General features: G+C 52.2%; 1 protein-coding gene and 1 pseudogene across 2 annotated transcripts in view; both read left to right on the top strand.

The window, feature by feature from the left end:
- The first annotated feature begins 18,797 nt into the window (after positions 1-18,797).
- Positions 18,798-19,130, top strand: LOC118664615 (annotated as a pseudogene).
- Positions 19,131-21,715: 2,585 nt separating this feature from the next.
- The window catches only part of ANKDD1A (ankyrin repeat and death domain containing 1A), a 30,146-nt gene continuing 24,483 nt past the window's right edge, over positions 21,716-27,378 (top strand). Inside the window, exons 1-3 of one of the 2 annotated variants that reach the window (XM_036304577.1) lie at positions 21,716-21,808; positions 25,371-25,474; positions 27,222-27,320. In XM_036304577.1, the coding sequence (XP_036160470.1) occupies positions 21,775-21,808; positions 25,371-25,474; positions 27,222-27,320 (237 nt within the window). In that variant the 5' untranslated portion in view covers positions 21,716-21,774. Of the gene's footprint in view, positions 21,809-23,553; positions 24,914-25,370; positions 25,475-27,221; positions 27,321-27,378 lie in introns of those variants that run through there. The other variant, XM_036304584.1, reaches the window with a different exon arrangement.

The raw sequence follows: 27,378 nt of genomic DNA on the forward strand, positions 1-27,378 counted from the left end.
GCAACCTGGGTATGTGCCCTGACTGAGAATTAAACCCACAACTTTTTGGTGGATAGGACGATGCTCCAACCAACTGAGCCGCCCTGGCCAGGGCACGGACCATGTTTTTAGATTCATCTCATAGTCCATGTTTTGGGAAACTAGTGGAAAGAAAAGATTTGGGGATCATACCACATAGGTCCTACTACTTCCTTACTGTGTGACCTTGGGAAAGTCACTTAACCTCTCTGGGTTTCAGTGCCTTCACTGTAAAACCCTCCTTCCTAGCTGTCTGGGCACGGGTGTGAGTGCTGAGCGCAGGGGCCTGGCTTCCCTGCAGGACAACAGGCAGGAAGCCTGGTCTCTCCACTGTCTTCCTAACCACAAGGAGCTGCTGCAGTCCAGGGTGTCCTACACTGAAGGTTCGCCTGGGAAGGGGTGTGTTCCTTTGACACTTGTCCTGGAGTCTACCAATCCCAGGAAACTGCTTCCTGGCATCCACCCCGTGCGGCCATGTCAGCTCCTGCACTTGTGTCCCACCCTCAGTGGAAATGGGAATTAGGTAGGGACCCTCCTCAGGGGGTGGGGGCGCCTGAGGATGGGGAAAGGCTCCTGGGAAGCTGGGCTCAGTCCTGGCACTGCCACCGTCTCCCTGTGCCTTGAGCAAGTCACTGGCTCTCTCAGCACTCGGGTTTCTCATCTGTGAAATGAGGGGCCAGGTCTGACTGCGAACCCAGCCTCTCCCTCACTTCCTTCCCCACTGCAGCTGGTGTGGGTGGAAGGGGCAGGGACTCCTGCCTTGCCCTATTGAGTAACTCATTTGTTTCTCTGCTGGTTTGAGGATGTGGGAACTGGGAGGGAGCGTGGCGGCCTGGGATTGGGGTTGGAGAGGAAGTTGTTGATGAGGGTGGGAGACTGGCTGCCCCTAAACCCTTCTCCCCTGGGAACTTCCTCCCCGTCCCCTCCCCCATACAACCGCGAGGAAGAGTCCATGGGCTTTTGAGGATGGTCTGGGAAGGATTAGATGAACTCGGGGAGGGGGAGGGGGGGCATGATGTCTGGAGGGATATCTGGACTGTGCTTGGTGCCTCCTGAAAAGTGAACTCAGGATACTATTCTGAGTCTCTAAATATGAGGGGTGGGAGGGTTCAGAGATCACCTGGTCTAATCCCCCACCCTGCTCTCACAGGAAGGAAAACTGGGCTCTAACTTGTTTGGGGTTATGCAGTGATGTGGAAGCAGAGTGAGACAAGAACCCGCCCTCTGCTGCCTTCCTTCCTGCCCGGCCTTTCCCCCTCTCCTCCCAGCTCTGATGAAGTTCCCAGGTAGGTGTGGGGCCTCCATTTTGATTGGTTGCCTCCTGCACACGCCCGTCAGGGCCGGGGATCGAGCCTGCAACGGAGGTACATGTCCTTGACTGGAATTGAACCCGAGACCCTCCAGCCCACAGGCCGATATTCTAACCACTGAGCAACTGGCTAGGGCTCTAATAGATTCTTTTCTTTTTTTTTAAAATATATTTTATTGATTTTTTACAGAGAGAAAGGGAGAGAGATAGAGAGAGTTAGAAACATCGATGAGAGAGAAACATCGATCAGCTGCCTCCTGCACATCTCCTATTGGGGATGTGCCCGCAACCCAGGTACGTGCCCTTGACCGGAATCGAACCTGGGACCTTTCAGTCCGCAGGCCGATGCTCTATTCACTGAGCCAAACCGGTTTCGACTCTAATAGATTCTTAACAGGAAGTGTGGGCACTTTTGCTCTGAGTTGACAACCACAGCAGCTACACACATATACACAGGCAAGCAAGCACATTAGCCCCAACATGCACACACTCACCTCCCCCCAAATCTGTATCCAGCTGTGTGCACACATGCAGAGCCACCTGCTTGTACTAGTCAGCATTTAGGCACACAGATGAGACACACCTGTGTACTTCTTCTTGTGCCAGGAGATGCCCAATCAGAGGCTCCCATCTTGTACCTTCTGACCTGTTGTTTATTTCCAGATGGAGAGTGGATTTGAAGGGGAGGTGCTCAGACAAGGGTACCAGACAGGGCTTCTATGGGTAGTAAAGGCCCACACCCCAGGCTGGGCCCCATGGCAGATGCCCATCAGTCTGGCCTAGAGGGCTGCTCACAGTTGCAGGGCAGGCTGACAGGGAAACCACCAATTAGTCACGGGGGCCCAGTGAGGCTGAAGAAATGGGGCCTTGGAGAGGTTAACTGACTTGCCCACAATGGCCCAGCATGTAAACGGCAAAGTCTAAATTTGATCTTGGGTCTGTCTGACCAAGAGCCCAGGTTCATATCCCACAGGCATGCCTTTCTTCATGCCAAAGTAACTGATCCGGCAGCAGCACCTCGCACACCCATAAAAATGCCACCAAACTTCTCATGGACCAAATAAAGGAAACAGCAGTATTACTGGAAGTCTAGGCTTGAGGGAAGCTTCGTGGACAAGCTGGCATTGAAGCCACTTTAAGAATGAATGAGAGTTTATTAGAGAGAAAAGCAGAGGGGCCAGGGAGAGCTTTCCTAGCAGACGCAACAGCGTGAACAAAAGTAGTGCCAGAAGGTGCAACTGCTAGGGAAGGGCATGGTGGCAATGGAGCAGGGGTGACTGACCAGGGGGTGTGGTCAGAGATCTGGGATGGGGCTGGAGGACTGACATGATCCAGGTCAGAGAGGTTGGAAGGGCTTTGAGCGTCCGGCAAAGGTATTTGGGTGCCAGGGCGTCCTGGAAGGTGCTAAGGAGGGGTGTGAATCCATTAGTACTATATTCGGAGGCTCGCTCTGCTTCCAGGATGAAGGATGGTAGGGATTGGGTGCAAGGAGACCAGACTGAGGATGAGGGACCAATGAAGAGCTGTGACAGGCATCGAGGCAGGGCTCATGGGGCTAGAACCAGGCCTGGGGCAGTGGGAGAGAGAGGGGGTGGGTAGGAGAAGAGAGACAACCTGAGAATAGATAAAGGCAAGGATGACTCTGCAGCCACTAGGTGCAGGCTTCTGAGACCACCCAGTGCCCACCTCTGCCCTGGCCCAGGCCACTGGGTTCAGGCTGAAAGGCCTCAGAGAAAGCCTAACCTCTGCCCCAGATGCCCTGTCATTTCCAGGTGCTGCCCACCCCACCCACTTTCTCTGGGGGAAAGCAGCAGAGGCACCCCCCCACACACACACACACTTTAAAAAAATATATATATTTTATTGATTTTTTACAGAGAGGAAGGGAGAGAGATAGAGAGTTAGAAACATCCACCAGCTGCCTTCTGCACACCCCCTACTGGGGGTGTGCCTGTAACCAAGGTACATGCCCTTGACCGGAATCGAACCTGGGACCCTTGAGTCCGCAGGCTGACGCTCCATCCACTGAGCCAAACCGGTTAGGGCCACACACACACTTTTTAAACTAGCTATGGAGAAATACTCAATCTCTGTAAAGCTGGAGGGACAACGCTAGCTGCCACCACTGGGCACAGACACTGCAGTGAATGAGGGCCCCTGCCCCTATGAATGGCTGCTGGTGCCACTGGAAGCCAGATGAGGCTCCTGTTGTGACTGCCTTAACTGACCGCCATGGTGGATCTGTACAGTCATTGGCCAACTCTGGTCACATGCCCATCCTTAGCTGCAAGGGAGGCTGGGAAAGGGAGTATCTGGCATACTTAGCCTCAATAATGGAAGCTGGGTTTCTCTTCATGAGGGGAGAATACCCCACACCTAGGAAGGGGTTTCAAGTGCTGGGTGGCCAACAGGAATGAGAAATGTCCAATATGCTACCTCATGGGGATGTTGGTAAGAATTAGATAAATCCCATGTAAAGCATCGGGTGTAAAGCACATGCTCAATAAATGTTAGCTCTCATTCCATTAAACTGTAAGCTCTACGGGGGCAGGAAGTAGGCCTCTTTTTTGCTCCGTTCTAATATTCCTAGTGCCTAGGATGATCCCCAGCACATAGTAGGAGCTTGGCAAATGTTTGTTACATGAATGTCTTGCTCTCAAATCTGTGCTCTGTCTAGTCTTTCTCTCCTCCCTGTTTGCCCTTTGCTCTGGCTGTGGCCACAGTATTCTCCAAGGAGGAGGCATACACTGGAGCAGAAAGAACACTGTGTCAGGAGTTAGGTTCCAGCATCCACTTACCATGTGACCTTGGGCAACTCCCCTCCCCTCTCTCGGTTTGGATTTCCGCATCTGCAAAGTGGGCACAAGAGCCTCAGCTGCTCAGCCCCACATCCCTGGTGGGAGGGACAAATGAGAAAATGTGAGAAGCTGATTGCAAAGCAGCAAAAATCCTCTGCACCAAAACCGGAGGAAGCAGCTGCTGAAGCCATCCACCGAGAAGTGTTAAGACCCCACCCAAGAGGACCAGTTTTTGAAGCAAGGCCGAGGGGATGCGAGTGGGGAAATGGCCTTCCTCTTCCCTTAGTGAAAAGGCCTGGTGTTCATGTATCTGTGAACTGAAGCTATTTTTATGCAGCACAACTGCGATTATGACAGGGCCTCTTCCTGAAGGGGAAGGGTGGGGAGGAGATCTGAGTCATCAGTGGGACGGTCAGGCCACCCACACAGGCTACCCGTGGAAGTCAGACCTACCCCCCCAGTCCACTCCAGGCCTCTGCCTTCCTCAGGTAGAGGCCCCAGAGAGGGCAGTGGGGCGGACCACCTGCTCCAGGAAGGACTAAGTCAGTCACTGGGCTCAGAGCCTGTCAATCATTATTGATGCTCCAATGAGCTGTGGGTTGGCAGTGCGTGTCCCTGGGTGGGAACCTGAGGACCCACTGAAAAGAGCTGGAATAGAGGGATGGAAAGGGTGCCTGACACACCCTCCCAGCTCCCTGCAGGCGTGGCCGGCTAGAACTGGTTTCCACGAACTGTGTGCCCTCACTGTGTTTAGGGGCTTTACGTGCCCCCCCCCTTGTATTGAATTCTTCCCACACCCGCCCCCTGAGCTACAGGTGGTTTGCCTCCATTTCATAGATAAGGGCACTGAGGCTCATGGGGATTTGACTGACTCAGCTCCGCAGACCTCCCAACTGTGAGTCCTGGGCTGCCCGAGCCAACAGGAAGGGTGATTATTTTCTTTACTGGAAGGACAAGGAAAGCCTTCCTAGAGAAGGTGACATTTGAGCTCGGCCCTAAACAATGAGCAGGATTTAGCTATCGTGGGGGAAGGGAGTGGGGAGAAGAAAGGGCATGTGACCAGAAGGGATGCAGCACGGGCAAAGCATGGACTGTGACCATGTATGGTTTGTTTGGGGGTGTCAAATAACTCTAGGTAACTGGGTAACAGCAAGGGCAGTGGAGGCATTAGGGGAGGGCATTCTATGTGAGACTAAGGGCTTTGGGCTCTTTGGGACCTAAGCTGGCCTAGGCATCCTCCCGGAAGTGTGGTCACGCAGAGAGGGGAGGGGAGCCCACAGTGGGAGGGAGGACACGGGGTGGCTTGTCAGACCAGAGGAAACGAGGTGGGTTTCCTGCCCTGGAACACGAGTCAGGCATTGCCGGTCGCGGTCACAGGGCTGCTGTGCTCCATGGGCCAGCCTCCTATGAAGCTGTAGGCCCGGCTCCCCTGCGTTCCACAGGCCCCTTTCCCCTGCCTTTCTCTGAGCCTCCTCTGTGTCAGCCTTTGCACACAGTAGTCCCTTAACCCTCACCGCCCCCTGCAAGGTGAGTATTATCACCCCACTTCATGGGGGAGGAAAGTGACATCTAGCGAGGCAAGGGGACCTGCCCAGGCCATCGCAGTCCCCTGGGTGACCTCATGGGATCCTCACCATCATCCTTCAACAAAAGCATCCCCTGAGCCCTACTTTCAATCAGGGGACCCATAGCCTCCTTCCTTCAGAGGAAACAGGACCCCGAGGCCAAACCAACTTGTCTGCCTCCCAGGCCCCTCAGCACAGACGCAGATGCAAATCTGGAGAGCCCCTTAGGGAGAATTTGTCCACATGTTGCAGATAGGGAGCCTGAGGCCCAGAAGGAAAGAGACTTACTTGGGGTCCCACAAATGGCCCGAAAGGTGATTGGCCAGCCTCTTTTGAATCAGAATCACTGGGGCTCTAGGCCAGCTGAGAAGTTGAGCAATGAGGTTGGTTAGAGGGCAAGGCCTGGGGAAGAGGTGGCTTGTGGGATGCCAGCTGGCTTGGGGCTTTGGCCAATCAGAACCAAAATGCACTCAGCTCCTTCATCCCACTCAAAGCATTCAATTTAGAAAAAGATGCCCCCTCTCGGGACACCTGACTGCCATCTGCCTGAAAAGTGCACCCGAAACTATGCAAATGTTGGTGACATCATTGTGACTGCATCCCCTAGAATCGTGCAGTACACGATTTGCACAACTGGGAGTGGCCACCAGCCCTGAAAATGAAGTGAGGTCTGAGCAACTTTCCCCACTTCTTTCCCTTAGAGACCAGGGTGTCATTTCCCACCAGGGAAGGGACAACAAAGACAAGGGAGGAGAGAGGAGAGTGTAGAGGGCATCAGAGGGGAAGGGCAGCACTCATTTCTGCTTTCTGAAACCGAAACCAAAAGTCCCGGCAGAAGTCAATGTGCAGGGCAGGTCTGCAGCAAAATGTTTGCACCGTTGCAAAGCCGTGCTGCGGGAGCTGGATGGGACACCCTAGCTCAAGCTTGGGGTCACCTAGACCCGGCCTTGCCCTTTGTACGGGCAGAAGTGTGCAAGGCAAGAGACTCTTTTCTCATCGCTGAGGATTTGAAAGGCTTCTCCTGACCTTAGCGCTCAGTACTGGGCTTAGGATCTTTGCCGGAAGGGGTAATGGTGCTCATGCATGCCACAGTCACCTAAGAGCCCGAGAGAGGGTGACCTAGGCCTGTGTGAACACGCACACACCCACAAAATGGGGCAGCGGGCATAATGTGCCCGCACAACGGAGACCCTACTTCCCCAAGTTGAGTCAGGACATGTGAAGTAACATCTGCTGTGAGAGGTCATTTAGGTGCCACAACACTGGATTCTTTGGGGGGTCCTGATGCTTTATTCAAAAAAGGAACAGAATGTTTGAAACTTGGTCTTTAAAAATTCAGATTGTGCGCTAACCATTCCTTGTATGATTCAACGAGTCAGTCATGTGTCAAGAACCCAGTTGTCACCCTTCCATGGAGGTTTCCTGGATCCTCTATGGAGGGAGGGATGCTGAACTCTGGCCCTCCCTAGAGGGCTGGGGCTGTTTAATTCATCTCTGTATCTCCCATAATGACAGGGACCTCCCTTCCCTGTGAGGTTCTAAGCGTGTAAACTTCTGGCCCAGCACATGGCTCAGTGGTTGAGCGTTGACCTATGAACTAGGACAGCGGTTCTCAACCTGTGGGTCGCGACCCCTTTGGCGGTCGAATGACCCTTTCACAGGGGTCGCTTAAGACCATCCTGCATATCAGGTATTTACATTACGATTCATAACAGTAGCAACATTACAGTTATGAAGTAGCAACGAAAATAATTTTATGGTTGGGTCACAACATGAGGAACTGTATTTAAAGGGCCAGAAGGTTGAGAACCACTGAACTAGGAGGTCACAATTCAATTCCTGTTCAGGGCACATGCCCAGGTTTTGGGCTCAATCCCAGGTGGGGGGTGTATAGGAGTCAGCCTATCAATGATTCTCTCATCATTGATGTTTCTATCTTTCTGTCCATCTCCCTTCCTCTCTCTGAAATCAATAAAAACACATCTTAAAAAAGAGAGAGAGAGTGTAAGCTTCTGGTTTCTTCATTTGTGCGCTGACAGCTGCCCTGTGCTGGCCTCCCGGAGGAAGGGAAGAAGGGGAGGGTAGACTGATGGGTCAGGGCACAGGGGAACCCGTCTTCACCATTTTCCAGCTCTGTTACCTTGAATAAGTTCCCCTCCTCTCTGAGCCCCAGTGTCTCCATCTGGAGATGGTGATGATTTAAATAGCTGACTTTCATTGAGCACATACGAAGGGTATGTCAGGCACTGTCTAAGGGTATTGCATGCAGTAACTTATTTAGAAATTACTTACAAGGACCTCCAGTGTGGGAGGGAGTCCATGAGATCAGCTGAGGAGGCTTGGAGAAGTTAAGTGCCTGCCCGAGGTCACGTGCAGGCGAACTGGTACTCCAGAACCCACCTCTGTACTTGACAGGCCCAGCAGACCTGCGGGAAGCTCAGCATGGAGCTGGCTGAGGGTAAGTTCCATGGTGGTGTTGTTATCCACGGCGGCCAGGCCTGGCTGGCCCAGAAGGCACTCACAGCCTGAATTCAGGAACTTGGGGCAATGAGAGTCCAGCCAAGTGACCCCCACAGGATGCTGTGGAAGGAGGCCCCCAAACTGAGATTCTAAAAGACCACATCCAGCAGGGGTGGGGGCAAAGGCTGCCGAGGCCATGAGGAGGCCCCGCAGAGGGCAGGAGCCCGAGGGGAAGCTAGCTGAGTGAATGTCAGAAGAGGAAGCAGGTCACATGGAGGTCTGGCTAAGCCACAGAGCCCAGGCTGAAGAGAGCACGGGTCTGGGAGTGCCCCAGAAAGCAGGTCACTGATAAGGTAACAGTCAACTCACTGGGCTGCCTCTGGGGATCTGGCTTAGCCTCCCTTCCCAGCACCCAGGGCTGACTCCGCTCCTGACCCAGGGACCAGCAGATAGATGGCCCCAAGCAGAAGGGGCTACTACAGAGGCGGGCAGACCTCTGACCTGCCAGAGCGGAGGTGGTTCTGCAGTGGACGCCCAGGGACCGGGCACACAGACACACACACACCACCCACCCAGAGGGACAGGATATGAGGGCCAGGCTGGGTAGATGTGGAGAACCCACTAGAAGCCTAGTAGCGCTGCTGAATCCAATAGGCCAGAGTCCTCAAAGCACCCTGCCTCCTTTCACACCCCACGTCCAATCCTAGCAAGTCCTGTCGACTCATTTCTTCCCCATCGCCAGCTGAGCCACTGCCGTTTCTCACCTGGGCTATTGCAATAGCCCCCTCAGTGATTACCCTGTTTCCACCCTTGGCCCCCCATCTGTTCTCAATTAGTGTTAAAGATTACATCATTCCTCAGGCAGAAGCTTCCAGTGGCCCCCACTTCACTTACAGCAAAAGCCACGCTCACACCTCCCAGCACACCCCTCTTTGATAGCAGCTCTCCCGGGCCTCCCTCCCTCTGCTGCGGCCACCGGGCTTTCTTGCTCTCTTTCAAACAGGTCAGGCCTACCCTCCCATCTCCAGGCCTTTGCACTGGCAGTTCCCTCTGCCCAGAAACTCGTCCTTGGATATGTGCAGGGCCTGACAGTCCTGCTCAGATGTCACTGTATTTCTCAGCATTCCAGCAGACTACAGCACTCAAATTAGGAATATTCAAGGACTTTTTGCAAAGGTGTGGATGGGATGTAAGGAAACTCTTTGCTACTCCCAGGCCTGCGGGGGAGGAAAATAAGTGACTGCTGGAACCAGGAAGGAGAGAATTGTGGGAAAGGCTGCCTGACAAGAGCAGGGACCAGCCCAGGAGGGAACCAGGGGCATAACCACCTCCCTCTCCTTCCTGGCTCTCCTGAATGGGCTCGGAATTGATGAACCAGGCTGGAGGGCCAATGAATTCGCCCCTGCCGTTAGCCATTCCCACCTCCAATTCCCAAGTCCTCTTTCCTGGCCCATTTTTTTCCCTTGGCATTTATCTCCTAACATATTTACCTACTCACTAGGGTTACTAGTGTTTTTATTGTCTGTAAGGTCCAGAGACAGGAATTTTAGTTTCTTATATTCTCTACTGTATCCCAAGAACACTGACTGGACATAGTGGACACTTCATAAATAATCCTTGAACAAATGAGTGCCCACTCAGCTCCCTGGGCACCTCTGGGCCCTGCTGGGGAAGGAGAGGGTGGCTGCTGCTGTCTGGCCCTCCAGGACTGGACAGGGGCCAGCGGAGCCTGGCAGGGGTGGGAAGGAAAGCCTGTGCCCAGAGCAGCCCCCGAACCTGCGGCTCCTGGAGCAGATCCCTGCCCTTCCCCACGGCTGTGATGTTGCGACCAGCCGGATTGTCCTTGGCAAAGGCCTTACTGCGTTTGGTCTTGTGAACAAGGCGCTGCTCTGTGAAACCTCCCGCCTCATGAATCGGCTCTTTGAGGGCACGTCGGGCCCCGCTCCTGGGCCTCCAAGGAATGTTTCCTTCAAGGAAGCCTGAACTCACCCTGCAGTGAAGGTCCTGGAGTTGCAGGCCAGCGGCTGTGTTTCAGGCTTCCCTTGGCCAGGCCTAGGGTCCCAGGGCCAGGGCCGTGCAGGGCCTCCTATCACAGGGCTGCCCTTGTTGGGCTCTTGGGCTCCCTCCCCCACAGGTGCCTGGGGTGCTGCAGGCACCGCCAGCCCCCAATAAGCTTCAATGTCCTACAAAAGGGAAGACTTCAAAAGGTGACATCCAGCCTTACCCGGTTTGGCTCAGTGGATAGAGCTTTAGTCTTCGGACTGAAGGGTCCTGGGTTCAATTCCGGTCAAGGGCACACGCCCGGGTTGTAGGCTCGATCCTCAGTGTGGGGCACGCAGGAGGCAGCCAATCAATGATTCTCCCTCATCATTGATGTTCCTATCTCTCTCTCCCTCTCCCTTCCTCTCTGAAATTAATAAAAATATAAAACAAAATATCTGAATGAAGAAAATTATCAAAAATGCCACACATGGGGACAACGATTTGTAACATACTGTCACATAAAGAACTAATCTCCTTAATATACACATTTTAAAAATTAATATTTAAAAAGATGCACCAAATTTCAAAATGAGCAAAGACAATCACAAGGAAAGAAAAATTTAAAATGAAATGATGCTCAACTTCCCTCGTAATTAAAGAATGCATAACAAAATAACAATGAAATACTATTTTCAACTGCCACATTGGTACCAGTGTTTTACAATGCACAGAGGGCATGGGGAAAGATTCTTACATTGTTGGTGGGAATGTAAATTGATCAGCATTTTGGAGGGCAATTTGGAAATAGCTAGTAAAGGTGGCCAAACATTCTTTGACTGTTCTCAATCGAGAGGTGAGGTCTGTGTTCCCTTCCCTTGAATTTGAGCTGGTTTATGAGTTCTCTGACCAGTAAAATACAGCAAAAGTGATAATGTCCTAGTTCCAGGTGTGTATCCCTTAACTTGCCCAGCAGGTTCCACTTCTTACCTCTTGCAAGCCAACTGCCAGTTTACCTGAAGTGCAATTACCTGACATCATCCTGCTGTGAGAAGCCTGAACCAGGTGGGGAAGCCCTGGAGGATATGACACCACGTGAAGAGAGAGAAGTCACGCAGCATTGAGGCTGGGTCATGTGAGTGATGACTCCAGCCTGGAAGAGAAGCAAAGATGAACCATCCAGCTGAGCCTTTCCTGAATTCTTGACCCACAAAATCAGGAGCAAAATAAAATGGTGGTTTTAACCATCAAGTTTTGGAGTAGTTTATTATACAGCCATAGGTATATAGCTATCCAAATTTAAATGTACCCTTTGACCCAGCAACTGCATGGATTCTATGGATATAACCTACTGAAATGTTTGTACAAGTGCATAGAAACACCTCAACAAAGACATTCATTGCAGCATTGTTTGTGAGAACACAGGACTGGAAACGATTTACCTGTCCATCATTAGGGGAATGGCTAAATTAATTATCATATACCTCGTTAACCATATATACTGTGCCTGCTGAAAGCCCGAGACATGAAAAAGTCCCATTTGGGTTCTGTAAGCCTCGGGTGACATAACAGACTTAAGAGCATAGATTCTGGAGCCGTAGACTCTAGCTCTGCCATGTATGATCTGTGCGACTTTGGAAAATTGTTTAACTTCTCTCTATACCATTATTTCCTCATATGCAAAGTGGGGATGATAATCACAGTATCTACTTTGGATGGCTGTGGTGAGAAATGAGTGAGTTACAATGACAAGCCTGGTATGCATCCGTGCTACATGTATTTTGAAAATACAAAGAGCTTGGAATTTAAGTTGGGTTAGACCAGACTTAATATCTTAAAGGAACTGCATAGCAAAGGATCTGCCAGAGGGACATCTTGGGTGGGACAGGGAAGGGAGCTTTGACAAATAAAGGATTGAAGCACTGGTGGGAGAATGTTTTTAAAGAAATGGACTCATAGTGTACTTCTTGTTCTGCACCTTGCTATCTTTTAGAGATTCTTCCTACATCAGCACTTACAGACCCACTCAGTTCTTTTTAACCACTGCTCAGCATTGCATTGTATGGCTGCACCTCAATTTATTTCACAATCCTCTCTTGATGCACTCTTGGGTTGGTTCCAGTTCTTTGCTATAGTTACAAACAATACTGCAACAAACATCCTTGCATATTAATCTTTGCCTTATCACTGCTATTATTTCTGTGGTGTATAATCTTAGGAATGGAGTGTCGAACATAAAGTATATGTACATTTTTTAAAAAGTCTGCATGTTTTTTAAAAAACAAGATGAACTTAGTATCATTTTGCCAAGTATTATCAGGCCTTGTTTTGAATGAATACAAGGATGAATCAGCCACATACTGTCCTGAAATGTTCACGGTCTGGCAGGCATGTGAGTGGGGATAGCGGTGTAGCGGGGGTGATAGATGCAAAACAAACAGTTATCCCCACTGAGGCCAGGGTTGGACCATGAGCTCTGGGAGCCCCAGGAGAGAGCGGCATTTTGGATCTGGGCAATCAGGGCAGCGTCCACAGAGGAGGCTTCCTGCCTGGCCTTTGCACTGGGGTCGCAGAGCACTTTTTAGAACACCTGCTCACTGAATTCTCACAACAGCCTTTGCATTAGGTATGATTATTATTGGGTGGTATTATTATCTCCACCTTATGGATGAAGAAACTGAGGCCTGCAGAACGAAAACCTTCTCCAGCTCCTGCGCTTCCCCCATCACTTCCTCCTCCGTCCACTCCTCCCCCCGCCCTCCCCCCCCCCCCCCCGCCCCCCACTTCCCGCCCTGAACCATGCTGGCTGGCTGGCAGAACTCTGAGTGGTGGGCACTGCCTGTGGGCACTGCCTAGGCTAGGCAACCTTCTTACAGAGGCTTGGGGCCCCGACCCCATGTGCCCGCGTGGACTGGCCCAGACCACACAAAGCTGCTTCCCTTCCCAAGCCAGGAATGTCAGGTCATCCCATCCCTTCTCCGGGCAACACCTCTCTTAGAAGCTAGGCTTTTATAAATTTTTTTGAGGGGTTAAGCATTTGCCCTGTTGTGCAGTTTTTAAAAATGTACATTACTCTAACAGGAACCCATAGTCAATCCCCAAACTTTCTGTGTGAATATTCTGTCTTTTCCCTCCGGCTTAGAAAGGCCGGAGGCAGTTAACCGCACATTTACTCACATCCCGCTGCACCTCTTCCTCCCTCGCCCCGCCCGCCCTCGCGCACCAAGCCCCTGGCCTGGCATCCTAGGACCTCCACCTGCACTTTGGGGCAACAGCAGCAGGAAGCCCGATGGAGGGCCCGCTGCGCGAGAGTGAGAGCGGCGAGCACCCGCTGCCCCGCGTTGTGCCTGCTCCTTCACCGGCGGGCCGAGCCAACCTCAGGCCAGACCACAGCCCGGACCCCCAGCCTCTCCCGCTCCGCGCCCCTCTGGCCTACGTCACGGTCATGACGGTGGTGGGCACAGACGAGTGTGCGCACGCCCGCGGAAACCACGGTATTTAGGGCAGCTCTTCGCGGCGCTGGCTCCCCCGCGTGTCGATAACGGGAACTGCAGCCGGGCCAAGCCCGCCCGGCCCACGCCCGGCAGAGCTCCTGGACCAGGCTCAGCTCGGAGAAGCTGGGCGCCCACCCTCCGGGCTGGCTCCTCCACACCGGAGGACCGGCTAGCGCTGTTTTTGAGGCTTCCTCCCAAATCGCTTTCCTTCCTGGCGAGAGAGTCGCCCCCTAGAGTCGGGTTGCTCCGGCGGACGCTGGTCTGAGAGATGTCCTCGGGTCTCACCGGTGGCACGGCCCCAACCTGGACGCAGCGGGGCAGCACCTTGGGAACCACTGGGTTCACTCTGGAGAGAGGCCCATCTGGATTCCACTTGTAACTCTCACCTGTTTGCAGCGTGTCCCTGGTCGAGTCATTTACCTCTCAGCTTCACTGCCTCCTCTGAAAATGGAGCTTAGATTTCCTGGCACTGGGCTCACGGTAGTGCCGGTGGCAGTGGAGCAGAGGGTAATGATCACCACCATAATGGGGCATTCACTGCATGCTGGCAGTGGTCGGCAAATCGCGGCTCGGGAGCCACATGCGGCTCTTTGGCCCCTTGAGTGTGGCTCTCCCACAAAATACCACGTGCGGGTGCGCATGTACAGTGCGATTGAAACTTCGTGGCCCATGCTCAGAAGTCGCTTTTGGAAAGGAGATAGACGAAACAAGTATACAAGACGAGTGTGGATGGGAGAGTTGGAAGGGGTTGACCTCAGCGAAGGTACCTCAATCAGATTGAGGACGTTTTTAGCAAAGGCCAGCTTAGGAGTACCCTAATTAAGTTAATAACAATGTACCTACCTATAGAGTTTAAGTTTTAAAAATTTGGCTCTCAAAAGAAATTTCAATCATTATACTGTTGATATTTGGCTCTGTTGACTAATGAGTTTGCCGACCACTGGGCTAGACATTTTGAAATGACCTTGTTAAAAAACTGAGGGAAAAAACTGAAATTTAGTGACTTGCCCTGAGTCACACAGCTAGAGGGTGGCAGTGCTGGGACTAGACTCAGGAAGACATGTGCACACAAGTGCTGGGAAGGGTTGTGAATTTAGGGGGTGTCCAGAGGCCTGAAAATAATCCAGCTCTGCCCTTTTGGGTCATTAATCAATGCTTTCTTCTTCTAATAGATTTATTCATCCCATCTTAGCATAATTCTTTCATAGGAAGGGGCCTAAAAGACCATCCAGGCCTATTTCCTTAAGAAAAGAGGGAAAACCCATCCAGTGTGGCTCAGTGTTTGAGCATGGACCTATGGACCAGGAAGTCACGGTTCAATTCCTGGTCATGGCACATACCCAGGTTGCAGGCTCAATCCCCAGTGTGGGGCGTGCAGAAGGCAGCCAATCAGTGATTCTCTCCCATCATTGATGTTTTCCTCTCTTTCTCCCTCCCCCTTCCTCTCTGAAATCAGTAAAAATATATTTAAGAAGAAAAAAAAAAGAGAGAGAGATACTTGTCCAGGGCCACACAGCTTGTTCTGTTGTTCCCCCATCTCCCTCCCCTCCCCTTTGGGTGAACAATTCTGCAGAGTGATGCTCCTTCCCACTAACAATCAAATTGCCCACGCAGTACAGGCACCTCTCCAGGGGCTGTCCACTGGCCACTCCTGACCCACTTGGCCAGAACCTTCTGCCCCCACACCCCGTTCCCTCCTCTAGGCACACCAGGCCTTCCTCCCTCACAGAGCTGATGCGCTAAGCTAGTGGTTCTCAACCTTCTGGCCCTTTAAATACAGTTCCTCATGTTGTGACCCAACCATAAAATTATTTTCGTTGCTACTTCATAAATGTAATGTTGCTACTGTTATGAATCGTAGTGTAAATATCTGATATGCAGGATGGTCTTAGGCGACCCCTATGAAAGGGTTGTTCGACCCCCAAAGGGATCGCTACCCACAGGTTGAGAACCGCTGCTGGTAAGCAGAGAGCCAAGTGCAGGCTCTGACTCCCAAGCGCTGGCGCACGACCAGCAAATATTTACCACTGTTTGCATGTGTGTGTGTGTGTGTGTCTGTTTGGGAGGCAGCAAAAGCAATGCTCAGAGACTGAGTTGTCTTTGCCAGCAATTTATTTAAGCACAAGTTTGCTGTAGGAATTATAATAATTTCATAAGCCAAAGTACACAGGATAATATCTCTTAATAAGCCAGATACAAAAATAACATACTCCAAACAAATGACAAATTGATCACACTGTTTGTTCCAGGCAAGGGGAGATGAAGGAATAAAGCCCAAATTTAATATGAGGTGTACCTTTTTATACCAGTAGGCACTGGGTAGACCAACCAGAGCTGATTTTCAGCTGCCAGTGCCTAAAGCGAAAGTTCTCTGTTGCTAGAGTACATTACCAGGGAGTGAGATGCCAGTTTGTGATAGGTAAGCTGGGCAGCCCTATGGCTTATCACCACTGTCTCTGTAAGGGTGCCTGCCCAGGACAGGAGCGAATGCCCCAAAGGTCTTCCGGGAATTTTTAGGTTAAAACTCAAATAGTCCTCACAAACTGTCAGTGTTTATAGTATGAACGTTTCATTGCCATAGTTACATCTACACACTTTCTTATCGACAAGTCTGCGGGGAATGCCTCAGCTGCTGGGTTACGGACTGCTTATCAGTGACAACAGATGTACAATGATGACACCTGACATCACTTCATACTTATATCAATAAGCAATTTTTTCTCTTTGTCATAAACGAGTGGATTAAAACAACTGCACTTAAGTCATAAACAAGTGGGTTTGAAATCATATTAAACCTATATACAACTGTGCGTATCCTTTTTCTTTTGTTAGAAAGGGGCTAGCATAGTGTATAGCAAGTGATTCCCAGTGGCATTCTTGAGTAGATGAATTAAGGCTATTTTTTTCCTTGCCTGTATTTTAAATTTTCTTTGATAACCAACAGACATTACTTTATTAATAAAACAAGGAATTCTCTTAAGCCCTGGCTTGTGTGGCTCAGTTGGTTGGAATGACATCCTGTGCACCAGAAGGTCGAGGGTTCAGTTCTGGTCAGGGCACTTACCTAGTTTCCAGGTTCGATCCCCAAGAGGGGCGCCTACAGGAAGCAACCGTTGGATGTAGCTCTCTCACATCGATGTTTCTCTCTCTCTCTTTCCCTTCCTTCCTTTTTAAGATCAATTAAAAAAAAAACTCTCTTAAAAAAAGTCAACAATCATAAAGGAAAGTGAGCTAGAGATAAGAACAGATTGTTCTCAGAAAAAAATGAAAATGGTTCATAAACATAGAAAAAGATAACCAACTTTGCCTGTAATGATAGGGATGCAAATTAAACTTACACTAAGTTTAACATTTCTTACCTATCAGATTGGCAAAATTCCAAGTTTGAGAGTATATTCTGTTGGAAAATCTGAGAGAAATAGGCTCTCTCAGACACTGCTTGCTGATGGGGATCGAAAATAGTATAGAACATGTGGAGGGGATTTGGCAACAGCTAGTAAAATCTTTTGTGCACTTACCCTTTGACCCAGGAATCCATCTGTAAGAATAGACCCCAGAGCTCTCATTGGTAAAAAATACCAAATGGCTCAGTGGCTATCAGGGGTGGGCAAACTTTTTGACTCGAGGGCCACAATGGGTTCTTAAACTGGACCGGAGGGCCGGAACAAAAGCATGGATGGAGTGTTTGTGTGAACTAATATAAATTCAAAGTAAACATCATTACATAAAAGGGTACGGTCTTTTTTTTTTTTTTTTAGTTTTATTCATTTCAAACGGGCCGGATCCGGCCCGCAGGCCGTAGTTTGCCCACGGCTGCACTAGATTGCCAGCTTGTGGACTGAAGGGTCCCAGGTTTGATTCCAGTCAAGGGCACATGCCCAGGTTGCAGGCTCAATCCCCAGTAGGGGGAGTGCAGGAGGCAGCCAATCAGTGATTCTCTCATCATTGATGTTTCTCTCTCTCTCTCCCTCTCCTTTCCTCTCTGAAATCAATAAAAATACCAAATGGTAAGTGGATGAGGCTACTCATTGTAAATCTTTCGTAATGGCACCAGACTAGGGCTTCTGTTGAGAATGAAATGACAGGGCAGTGGGTTCCGAGTGGGAGCCGGTGAACCCAGTGATGTTAGTGCCACTGAATTACACATTGTGACTGTGCTTGGGAGGAGAAGGCTGCTGTGAGAGGGACAGTGAGGGTAGGGGTGGCACCATCGCACTGGGAGAGTGACACTTAGGCAAGTCCTGGAAAATGACAAGGAACCAGCCATGAAAGGGGTGGGTAAGAGCTGCTCCAAGCAAAACAGAGCAGCAAGTGCACAGGCTCTGAGGCAGGCAGAGGAAATACCGTTCTGTTGGAGGAACTTTCGCAAGTTTAATTTTATTGTTTAATCCCCTCCCTGAGGATTAACATAAAAGACGTTTGAAATCATGCATTACTAAGCTACAAAGTTACTATGTAGAGCTCATACATGACAGTAATGCGCCTTATTTTTCCACAGTCAAAGCAAGTTTTTCACCTGTTTTCCTCAGCTTCATATTTCCTCCTTATTCCTAATCAGTGTTCAGGTCAATCACTTCCCTCTGTCATACAGACTCACACCGGTCCTGGAGCCCCCCCCCCCTCACCCCTACCCCAAGCCCCAGCACTGTGCTCTCAGGCCCCTGTCCATCCATGTCAAACCTGGTAGTCTTTGAATTACGTGTTCTTCTTGTCCCTCAGCCCTACAGTCCCTGATGCCAAAGGGGTGGAGGCAGCATATATGTGAAGCTGGGTACTACTTGCTTTGGAAAGACATGGAGATGGCGTGTGTGTGTGTGTGTGTGTGTGTGTGTGTGTGGTGAGGGCTGGAGATGCATGGTGAAATGGGCTCTGCATCCTGGCAGGGACAGGAAAAGGGCAGAGCCAAATATTTCCTTCCCAATACTCCCAGGGATAGAGCAGTGGGAACACCCAAAGCTCTGTGGCCTTGTCCAGGTGACCCACGGGGTAGTGTATCTATACTCTTACCCGTAAACCCATGGTTGATTTTGATCCAGTTTGGGCGGGGTGGGGCAGGTGGCAGTTAGGTGAGGCGTGTCATGAGAATCTCTGTTTCCAGTGGTGAGCGGGCTGTCGGCGTGCGGATGATTTGGCATGGCGCTCAGGTAAGGGACTGTGGCTGTGTCAGTGTGTTATGATGCCATCTCGTTACCAACCTGGCTACTGGGATCCCCAGTAGGAAAGTGAAATACTCAAGACTCTAGCACAGAGGATGGCTACAATGACCTCCAGGTTAAGAAAAGCCCTCCTAAGATTCCATGTAAGGCCATTTCGCTTGCCATGGTACTGTTTTTGGTAGGCTCCCTCCTGCTATATCAGCAAAGGGGGAGAAGACCAGGCCATTCCTGTTCTGATCATTGGCACCCCGGTGTTCCTGCCAGGGTTTTACCACCTGCGCATTGCTTACTGTGCATCCAAAGGCTGCTGGGGTTACTCCTATGATCACATTCCAGACTTTGATGACTAGCACCTCCCTCATCCCGGAGGAGCAGTCAGATGGGACTGAGCTCAGCTTTAAGATACTGAGCAGAAACCATAGCTCAGGGCTAAGGAATTCTGCAGGTTGCAGATGCTTAACAAAACAATGGCCATGTTTTATGGGCCCACCCTAAGAGCTTACATTAGCTAATTAGGACATGCTCTATATTTCATCTCCTGGCCCTGACCAAGTTTTTCCACGTGAACCTGTATCATGGAAGAATAGCAATGTTAACTGGAGAAAGTGGACGGTGATTCTGCAGTGGGAAGTGTTGCTGCCACCACCCTTTTCAGAGTCCAGCATTTCTTTTAAATAGTGTTTATTATCAGTTTGTTCTTGTGGTAAATGGAAGAATGCAGTATGTAACAACAACAACAACAGCAACAACAACAACATGGTTGTTCTAATAAAAATGCAACTTTTCGCCCTAGCCTGTTTGGTGCAGTGGATAGAGTGTCGGTCTGCGGACTGAAGGGTCCCGGGCTCGATTCTGGTCAGGGCACCTGCCCAGGTTGTGGGCTCGATCCCCAGTAGGGGCGTGCAGGAGGCAGCTGATCGATAGTTATCTCTCATCATTGATGTTTCTGTCTCTCCCTCTCCCTTCTTCTCTGAAATCAGTAAGAAAAATACATATAAAAAATGCAACTTTTCCACTCTGCCTCGGGCATCATGTAAAATTGAGGTTTTAACTGTGGTTTCCTGTGCCCGTTGTCCACGACTGTGTACCCCCAGGGGAAGGGCACCCCAATTTGAGATGCCCAGAACCAGGGTATCTAGAAGGAAGAGCAGGCAGAATGCACTGCAGCCCTGAGCAGAGACCCCCGACTCTCAGGGAGTGGCCCTGGGGCTCTGAGGGGAAGGTTCCCACCACTGTAAGGTGACAGGACCTTCACGGACTGTGTCCTGACACTGGCATGTGCCCATCTTCCTGCAGGGGGTGCGCAGAAGCTGGCATCCCAGCCTGGCCCTCAGTGAGAGCAGTTGTGTAGCTTATGTGCTGTGTTTGAATTGGCCACTTACTGGCTGTGGGACTTTGGGCCGGAGGCTCCTCAGGTCTTGTGACTGTGAGCAGCCATTTTCCCAGAAAAAGAGGCTGGTAACAGCATTCACCTCACAGGGTGGGCGTTGGGGAAGGGGGAAGAGTGCATGAGATAATGCTGATACGGGACTGACACAGTGGCTGCTTCACAGCGGGTGCTCAATAAATGAAGACAGTGCAAGAGGCTAGATCTGCTTATGGAAGGTACCGAAATAAAAGCCTGTAAAAAAATGGACTGGGATGGACAGGCTAGAGCAGTGCTTCTCCTACTTTAATGTAAACAGGAATCACCAGGGATCTTGTTGAAACCCTTGTGGCTCAGTGGTTGAGGGTCGACCTATAAACCAGGAGATCACAGTTCAATTCCCGGTCAGGGCACATGCCTGGGTTGCAGGCTCGATCCCCAGTGTGGGGCGTGCAGGAGGCAGCTGATCAACGATTCTCTCTCTCTCTCTCCCTCTCCCTTCCTCTCTGAGATTAATAAAAATATTTTAAAAAATAAATAAATGCAGGTTCTGATTCAGCAGGTCGGGGCTGGGCCTGGGATGCCGCCTTCCCAAGAGAATGCCACTCAAGTAGCAAAGCAGCATGAAATCAACCAGGCAGAGTGCAGAACACAAGTCGGTTCTAGTTTGTTAAATAACAAAAGAAACACAAAAAACAACCCTCTAATTTCTCAAGATATGAAGTAAGAACAATGAAAAGCCTGGGGGGTGGGGGGGGGGGCATCTTGTGGAGAAACCTGCCACCCCTGCTGGGGCCTCACCTCCTCTTCAGGGACCTGGGAGAGAGGTCCCTGCTGCCATCAGGGCCCACCAGGCGGAACCACTGGCAGACCCCCCTCCAGCCGCGGGCCTTACAGGTGAAGAGGAGGAGAAGGAGCTGGACTTTAGAGTCACTGTCCGCTGTGCATAATCCCCCTCACTGTTGCCAGACTTTCTGAGAACGGAGGCCCCAGGCTGCTCGCAGCAGCAGTGACCTGGCTGGGACAGCTCCTCACTCCCCACCGTTTGGCACTACCCAGCTTTCCCATGTTTGCCGGTCTAACTGGCGCAAGTGAAATCTCATTCTCGTTTGAACTTGTATGTTTCGGATCATGAATGAACCTGGCCATCTTCTCATACGCTTGCCGGGGCTTCTGTGCCTTAAGAGCCTGCCCAGTCCCCGAGGATGGGGCCTGCCGAGGCCTTGCACACACCTCGGGGCGTGCAGGCTGGGACAGCTCCGGGGGGCGGGGGGAGGGGAGGAGGGAGACACGCCGAGGGGGACCTGGGGAGCCAGAGTGGCCCCTCCCTCCCCGACACGCGTGGTGGGCCAGGTCCAGGGAGCCGCAGGAGGGACCTGCAGCCTGGTCTGGGATGGGGGGCGGGGGATGGGCAGCGGGGGCGGGGAGAGGCCGCAGGGCCGAGTTCACATCATCCCCAAGGGCCCAGGCGGGGGGAGGAGGGGGGTCAAGGGGAGCGGCTGCCGCCCGCACCTGGATGCTCCCCTCCCCGGCTCCGCGCCCCCTCCCTCCCCTCCCCTCCCGCCCGGCTCCGGGGATGCGCGGCTGGCGGGCTGGCGCGGGGCGAGCGCGGGGCTGCGAGCGGCGGCATGGAGGAGCACCTGCTCTGGGAGACCGACGGCCGTGAGTCCGCAGCGCTGCGAGGCCGGGGCGGGGGCGGGGGAGGGGCGGGCAGGGGACCAGAGCATCTCCCGCACCCCCCGCACCCCCCCATACGCCCGCGGGGGCGACCCCGGCTGGGATTGTCTTGGTCCACGTGTCCTTCTCTGCCTTGGGCTCCTTTGTGGCGCCGAGAGGAACGTGCATCGGGCCGAGGGGACACTGGCCACGAGCCTGAGACCTTCGCTCGCAATAAGCCGGCGCTGCGATCCTTTACTGAGAGCTCACTGCTGTGCCAGGCCGAGCGGCAGGCAGCGTCCTTGACCTCCATGGCGGCCCTAGTGGTGGGACCGATTGCCATCTCCATTTCTGCAGAAGAGAAAGCTGTGGCACAGGGTGGTTAAATAAGGGGCCCAAGGTCACAGTCATTAAGCGCCCCCAGCGCCCCCAGCATCCCCGGTGCGTGAAGATCCGTGACCACATCAGATGGGGAAACTGAAACCCAGAGGGGAGGGGCTATGGTGTGCCCAGTGCCAGGGTCCCGAGGCCAGGGAGCAGCAGCCAGGTGGGCATCAGCTGGGAGAGGGGAGAGAAGGATGGTGCCAGCGGCCTCAAGGGGATGGGGTGGGGGAGGGGCTTTATCAAGGTGTTACTTCAAAGGGTACAGGGTTCTGCCTGGGACAGAGGGTCACATGATCGGGACCTTTACAATGTGCAGCCAGATGCATGGGGGAGTGTGGGATGGAATTCTGGGCAGAGGCCCCAGCCTGGGCAGAGGCCCAGGGATTAGAGTGCCGTGTGTATCTGATGTGGCCACAAAGAGGATGCGTGGGCTGAGGTGCATGGAAGAGAGGAGACTCAGTTGTATCTAGGCTGTGCAGGGTCGGCTTGCTCCCATTTGGACTCCTGGCTGTTTGCCAACACAAACCAGCCCACAGCCCCTGGGCTTCAGCTAAGAGAAAGGAGTCAGAGCTGGAAGGGATGGCTTCAGATCACTTTCTCTTGACCCTCCTGCAATGTTACAGCTGAAGAAATTGAGACTCCCGGGGGGAGGGGGGAGGCGGGGGGGGGGGGGGCAGCCCAGGATCCTGCTGCTAGAAAGTGGCAGAGGGGGTACTAGAACCCCAGCTTCTCTAAGCTCACACCTGCAGTGCCAGCTCCTTTCCCAAACCTGGGTCGTGGGGGTTTACAGCCAAGAGGTTAAGGAAAGAAAAGCTGGGAGCCTGTGCTTCCTGGAGATGTTTGAGGTCTGAGAGGGGCTCTTCCAGAAGGGCCTCCTCACTGCAGGAAAGGCAGGCCCTTCGGAATGGGGAGATGGCACTATCAAGGTGGACCTCACTTGGAAGGTGGTGTTTTCTCCATCCCCTGAAGTATTGACAGGAAGCTGCCTTCCCCTGGGCTTCTTTCCTATCATTTCCCTGAGCTTACGGCTTTGTTTTCCATGGGGCTAATGAGTCTTAACTGAGGCAGTATTTTACAGTTCCAAGGCCCTGAAGAGATTTAATGATTTGTGTGTTTCGCATTCATTTAACAAATATATGCCAGGGCCCAAATTTTAAAAATTACATTGCCCTAGCCAGTTTGGCTCAGTGTATAGAGTGTCGGCCTGCGGACTGAAGGGTCCCGGGTTTGATTCTGGTCAAGGGCACATGTCCTGGTTGCAGGCTTGATCCCCAATAGGGGGCATGCAGGAGGCAGCCAATCAGTGATTCTCTTTTATCATTGATATTTCTATCTTCCTCTCTCTTCCTCTCTGAAATCAATAAAATATATATATTTTAAAAATTACACACATATAGATGCATGCCAGGGCCTGAATTTGGGGATATAGTAATTAACAAATCAGACAAAATCTGTCCCATCATGGGCTTACATTATAATGGGGGAAGGAGACTGTGAACTTAAATATGTGAATATAGCGTTTGCCCATGGTGAGAGGTGTAATGGAGAGAAGTAATGCAGGGAGGTGGGCAGGGAGGTGCTTTCCTTGGTTAGGGCTTCACTGGCTCACTTCCAGGTCTTTGGCCACCAGAATTTATTTATTTATTTTATTAAATTTATTGGCGTGACATTGGTCAACATGAACATATAGGTTTCAGGTGTGAGTTTCTATATGACAAGATCTGTCTATTGCACCGTGTGCCCACCACCCACAAATCTCCTGTCGCCGCCACCAGAATTTAATCTCTGATCTTTTGCCTTGGAGGAATGATAGTGATGACAATGGTGGCACTACTTACCAGACACCATGCTAGAGGCTTCTCTTATCTAATCATTACAGTAACCCTGGAGGGCAGCTTATGTCCCCATTTGGAATATGAGGAAACTGAGGCACGGGATAATTAAGTAACTAAGCCTTACAGCCAGGCAATGACTCAGCCGGAGCTGATTGCCCTAGGGCAGCTACTCTGAGGTCCACAGGTTGTATCTGTGAGGCACCAGAAAGCCCAAGACCCTCTCCCACATCTGGGAAGCCAAGTGGAATTTATCAGGCAAACCAAACTGATGGTAGGCCTGTCTGTCACCTCAATGCATCTCTGGCCACCTGTCCCTAGACAGAGACTGGGTTTAGACATTCACACTGGACCATACATGCAGGATGTGGGTCTGGCAGCAATAAAACCACAAGATTACCTCCTGCAATGGCTGCGCAAAGGGCCAGGAAATATTTGTGTCTGTGTGTCCAAGCTTTTCTGGAGGAGGGATGGGCATCTCTTAGTCTGGGGATTATTGGTGTCACTCATGGAAGCAGAGTTTTGTGGATCCCTTCCTGTGCCCAGCTTTGGGCCTGCTGTGAGCTGTAGGTGGATTGGGAAGGGTCCGGTGTGGCCAGGGCCCGCAAGGACCTTAAGGTCCAGCCAAGGAGCTCAGACATCCTCACAAGCCGAGAGCAGTCAGGATGACAGCAGCATGGGGGTCACCAGGCCTGATCCCTCCTGACGTGGCCACTCACCCTCTGAGTCCACTGCTGCCCATGTAGGGGGCTGGCAGGGGAGCTCTGAGGTTCTCTCTTGTCTGAGACTGAAATGAAGGTGCATGATGAGGGTGAGAGGTGTGCAGAGAGACCGCAGGGAAGGCCCCCTAGCTGGGAGAGAAGAGAAGAGGCGGAAGGATGAAGACGGAAGCCAGGTGAGCATGCCCCTGGCCTCCACAGGGCCCGGCGCAGCAGAGGACTCAGTAGCTCCTGGCTGCTTCCTATTCAGGGCTGTGAAAAAGGCAGCTGTAGACTCCAGGGGGGATGAATTCCATTCCCTTCTTAAGAGCAGCTCTGGGAGAGCAGACATGAAGCCTGGGTGATGGGGCACCTCTAACGGGTGAGGGGCACACACCCAGCTCTGCGGATGGTCTTGCCCATGGTCTCCCATGTTCAGGGTTTGGCCGAGTCCTGGCCATGTGGACCTGTGGTGAGTTAGAAGGAAACGCAAGCTGTCTGGGGAAGTCCTGACATATGGCATCCCCCTCACGCTCCATTCCTTTGGAAGACCCCAGCCCAGAAAACATTTGGAGCCAGGGAGGGGCTGTTCACTGCACCTTGTATGCAGTGTGAGACCCTCACTCTCACCCCACTCCCCTTTTTCTCCCACAGTGCTTCCTCTGGAGAGGCAGCTCCACGAGGCTGCCCGCAGGAACAACATCGGGAGGATGAAGGAGCTGATCAGAAGCAGAGTCAACATTAGGGCCAGAAACCACGTGCGTAACCAGGCTCCTCCAGCTCCAGGGGGATGGGCACAGTGTGGCGGGGACGCCTCCCCCCAGGAGGGAGAGTTTATGGTGTCTGCATCTGCATCTGCATCTGCAGGTTGTCCACATTGTCTCAAGGTCTCTGAGGCCTCACCCCAAGTCAGGGTCAGGATTCTGAGCCAGACTTGGGCAATTCCAGAACTTATACTCTTATAAGTTACTAGAGTCCTGATGCAGCCCAGCTTCATCCGGAAGATTGTTGGGCTGTCCGGTCTAATTAGCATATTACACTTTTATTATTATAGACTAGAAGCCCAGAGTGCGGCCCCGCCCACCCGCGCGGCCTCGCCATGTTTGACGCCCTGCCCACCCGCACCAGTCGTTAGGGCCACAGACCTTTTATAATGTAGATACTGTGACCCATCTGAAAGGCATACCCAAGGAAGGTCAGGAGTCAGAGGCTCACAGATAGGCAGATAGGAGCAGAACCTGGAGGGACAAAGATGGAGTGATGCCTGAGGTCAGAAGTCCAGGGGTTTGAGACCAAGAGAGACCATACCAAGAGAGTCTGAGCATGCATGAGGCAGCCGTCCAGCTCAATTCTCTGAGGGCCCTCTGTGCCCACTGAATGTGTCAAGTTGCTGTGGGCCCCCGCCTGCCCTCAGGGACTCAAAGACCAGGCTGGGAGGCAGCCCAGCTGATCAGGCCTCTGGGAAGGCTGCAGGTGAGGTGGTCCACAGCCCTGCTGGGGAAGAGGACAGAGGGCAAAGCCATTCCTTCTGGTGGGGGACACTGAGGATAGGCCTGGGTACCACCGGGGTAGCATCTCCCGCCTCGGGGCTCTGGCTGTCAGGAGCACCTTAGAGGAGGTGCCAGCTTGGGTACTAGTCAGTGGAGGCTGAAAAGGTTGGATGCAGGGTTTCTGACCCCAGCAGAGGCTGCTCTGTCCGCGTGACACGACAAGGGTATGACCTGGGTCTCCAGAGCCTTCCTGGGACTCAGTAATAGTAACAGGATTTCTGACATTAAACTGAGTATCACAAACAATTCATTTCCATGGTGGTAAGTTGAGCTCCATGGGGGTCAGAGGGGTCTGTCCCACCTGAGGGACAGGGGAGGCTTCTTGAGGAAGAGGTGTTTTTGTAGGAGCCAGTGAAGAAGGACAGTGTTCCAGGCAGAGACACCACTCCGAAAATTAGTGTTTCTTTCATTGTCACTTCACAAGCAGAAAACTATGGAGGGACACTGGCTTCCACCAGGCCTGCTCGGATGTGCCGAGAGCCAGATGCCATCATAAATTGCCAAGGTGGTGTGAGAACTAGGTGGGGGGTCAGGAGCCTTCAGACCCATTCTCAGGGAAAGAGGGGAGAGAACCCAGGCCCTCAGGGACCCTTAAGGACATGGAGAAAAGCCACAGGCCACAGGAACAGACAGAGTGGGGAAGCTGGCATTTCTGAGAAGCAGTGGTAGGCAGGGCCAGGCCATGCAGTTTGTCCCAGGAGCAGTGGGGAGCTGTGAAGAGTTGCAGGTGGGGGACAGATGGATCTAGTTGTTGTGTTTTACTACGTGCATTTCAGCTTCTGCCCTTTGAGGCGGAAGGGACCAGGATGCGGCTGGGGCCCCAGTCACTGGTCACCAGAGCCAGCAAAGGCCTCCCGTGCTGTAGACCAGCTTCCTGGCCTGGTGGTGGTGGAGGTGGGGGAGGTGGGCCAGGCAGCCAGCCAGTGCCTCACAGGATTCCTCTCACTCCTGGCAGGTGGACAGGGTGGCCCTGCACTGGGCTGCAGGTGCAGGGCACGAGCAAGCCGTGCGGCTGCTCCTGGAGCATGAGGCTGCTTTGGACGATGAGGATGCGGTACGGGACCCCTATGGAGGCGTGTCTGTGTGTGCATGTCTGTCTGTCTGTCTCAGGG

Source organism: Myotis myotis, unplaced genomic scaffold, assembly GCF_014108235.1.
Source record: "Myotis myotis isolate mMyoMyo1 unplaced genomic scaffold, mMyoMyo1.p scaffold_m19_p_1, whole genome shotgun sequence".
In the NCBI taxonomy this organism is placed as follows: Eukaryota; Metazoa; Chordata; class Mammalia; order Chiroptera; family Vespertilionidae; genus Myotis; species Myotis myotis.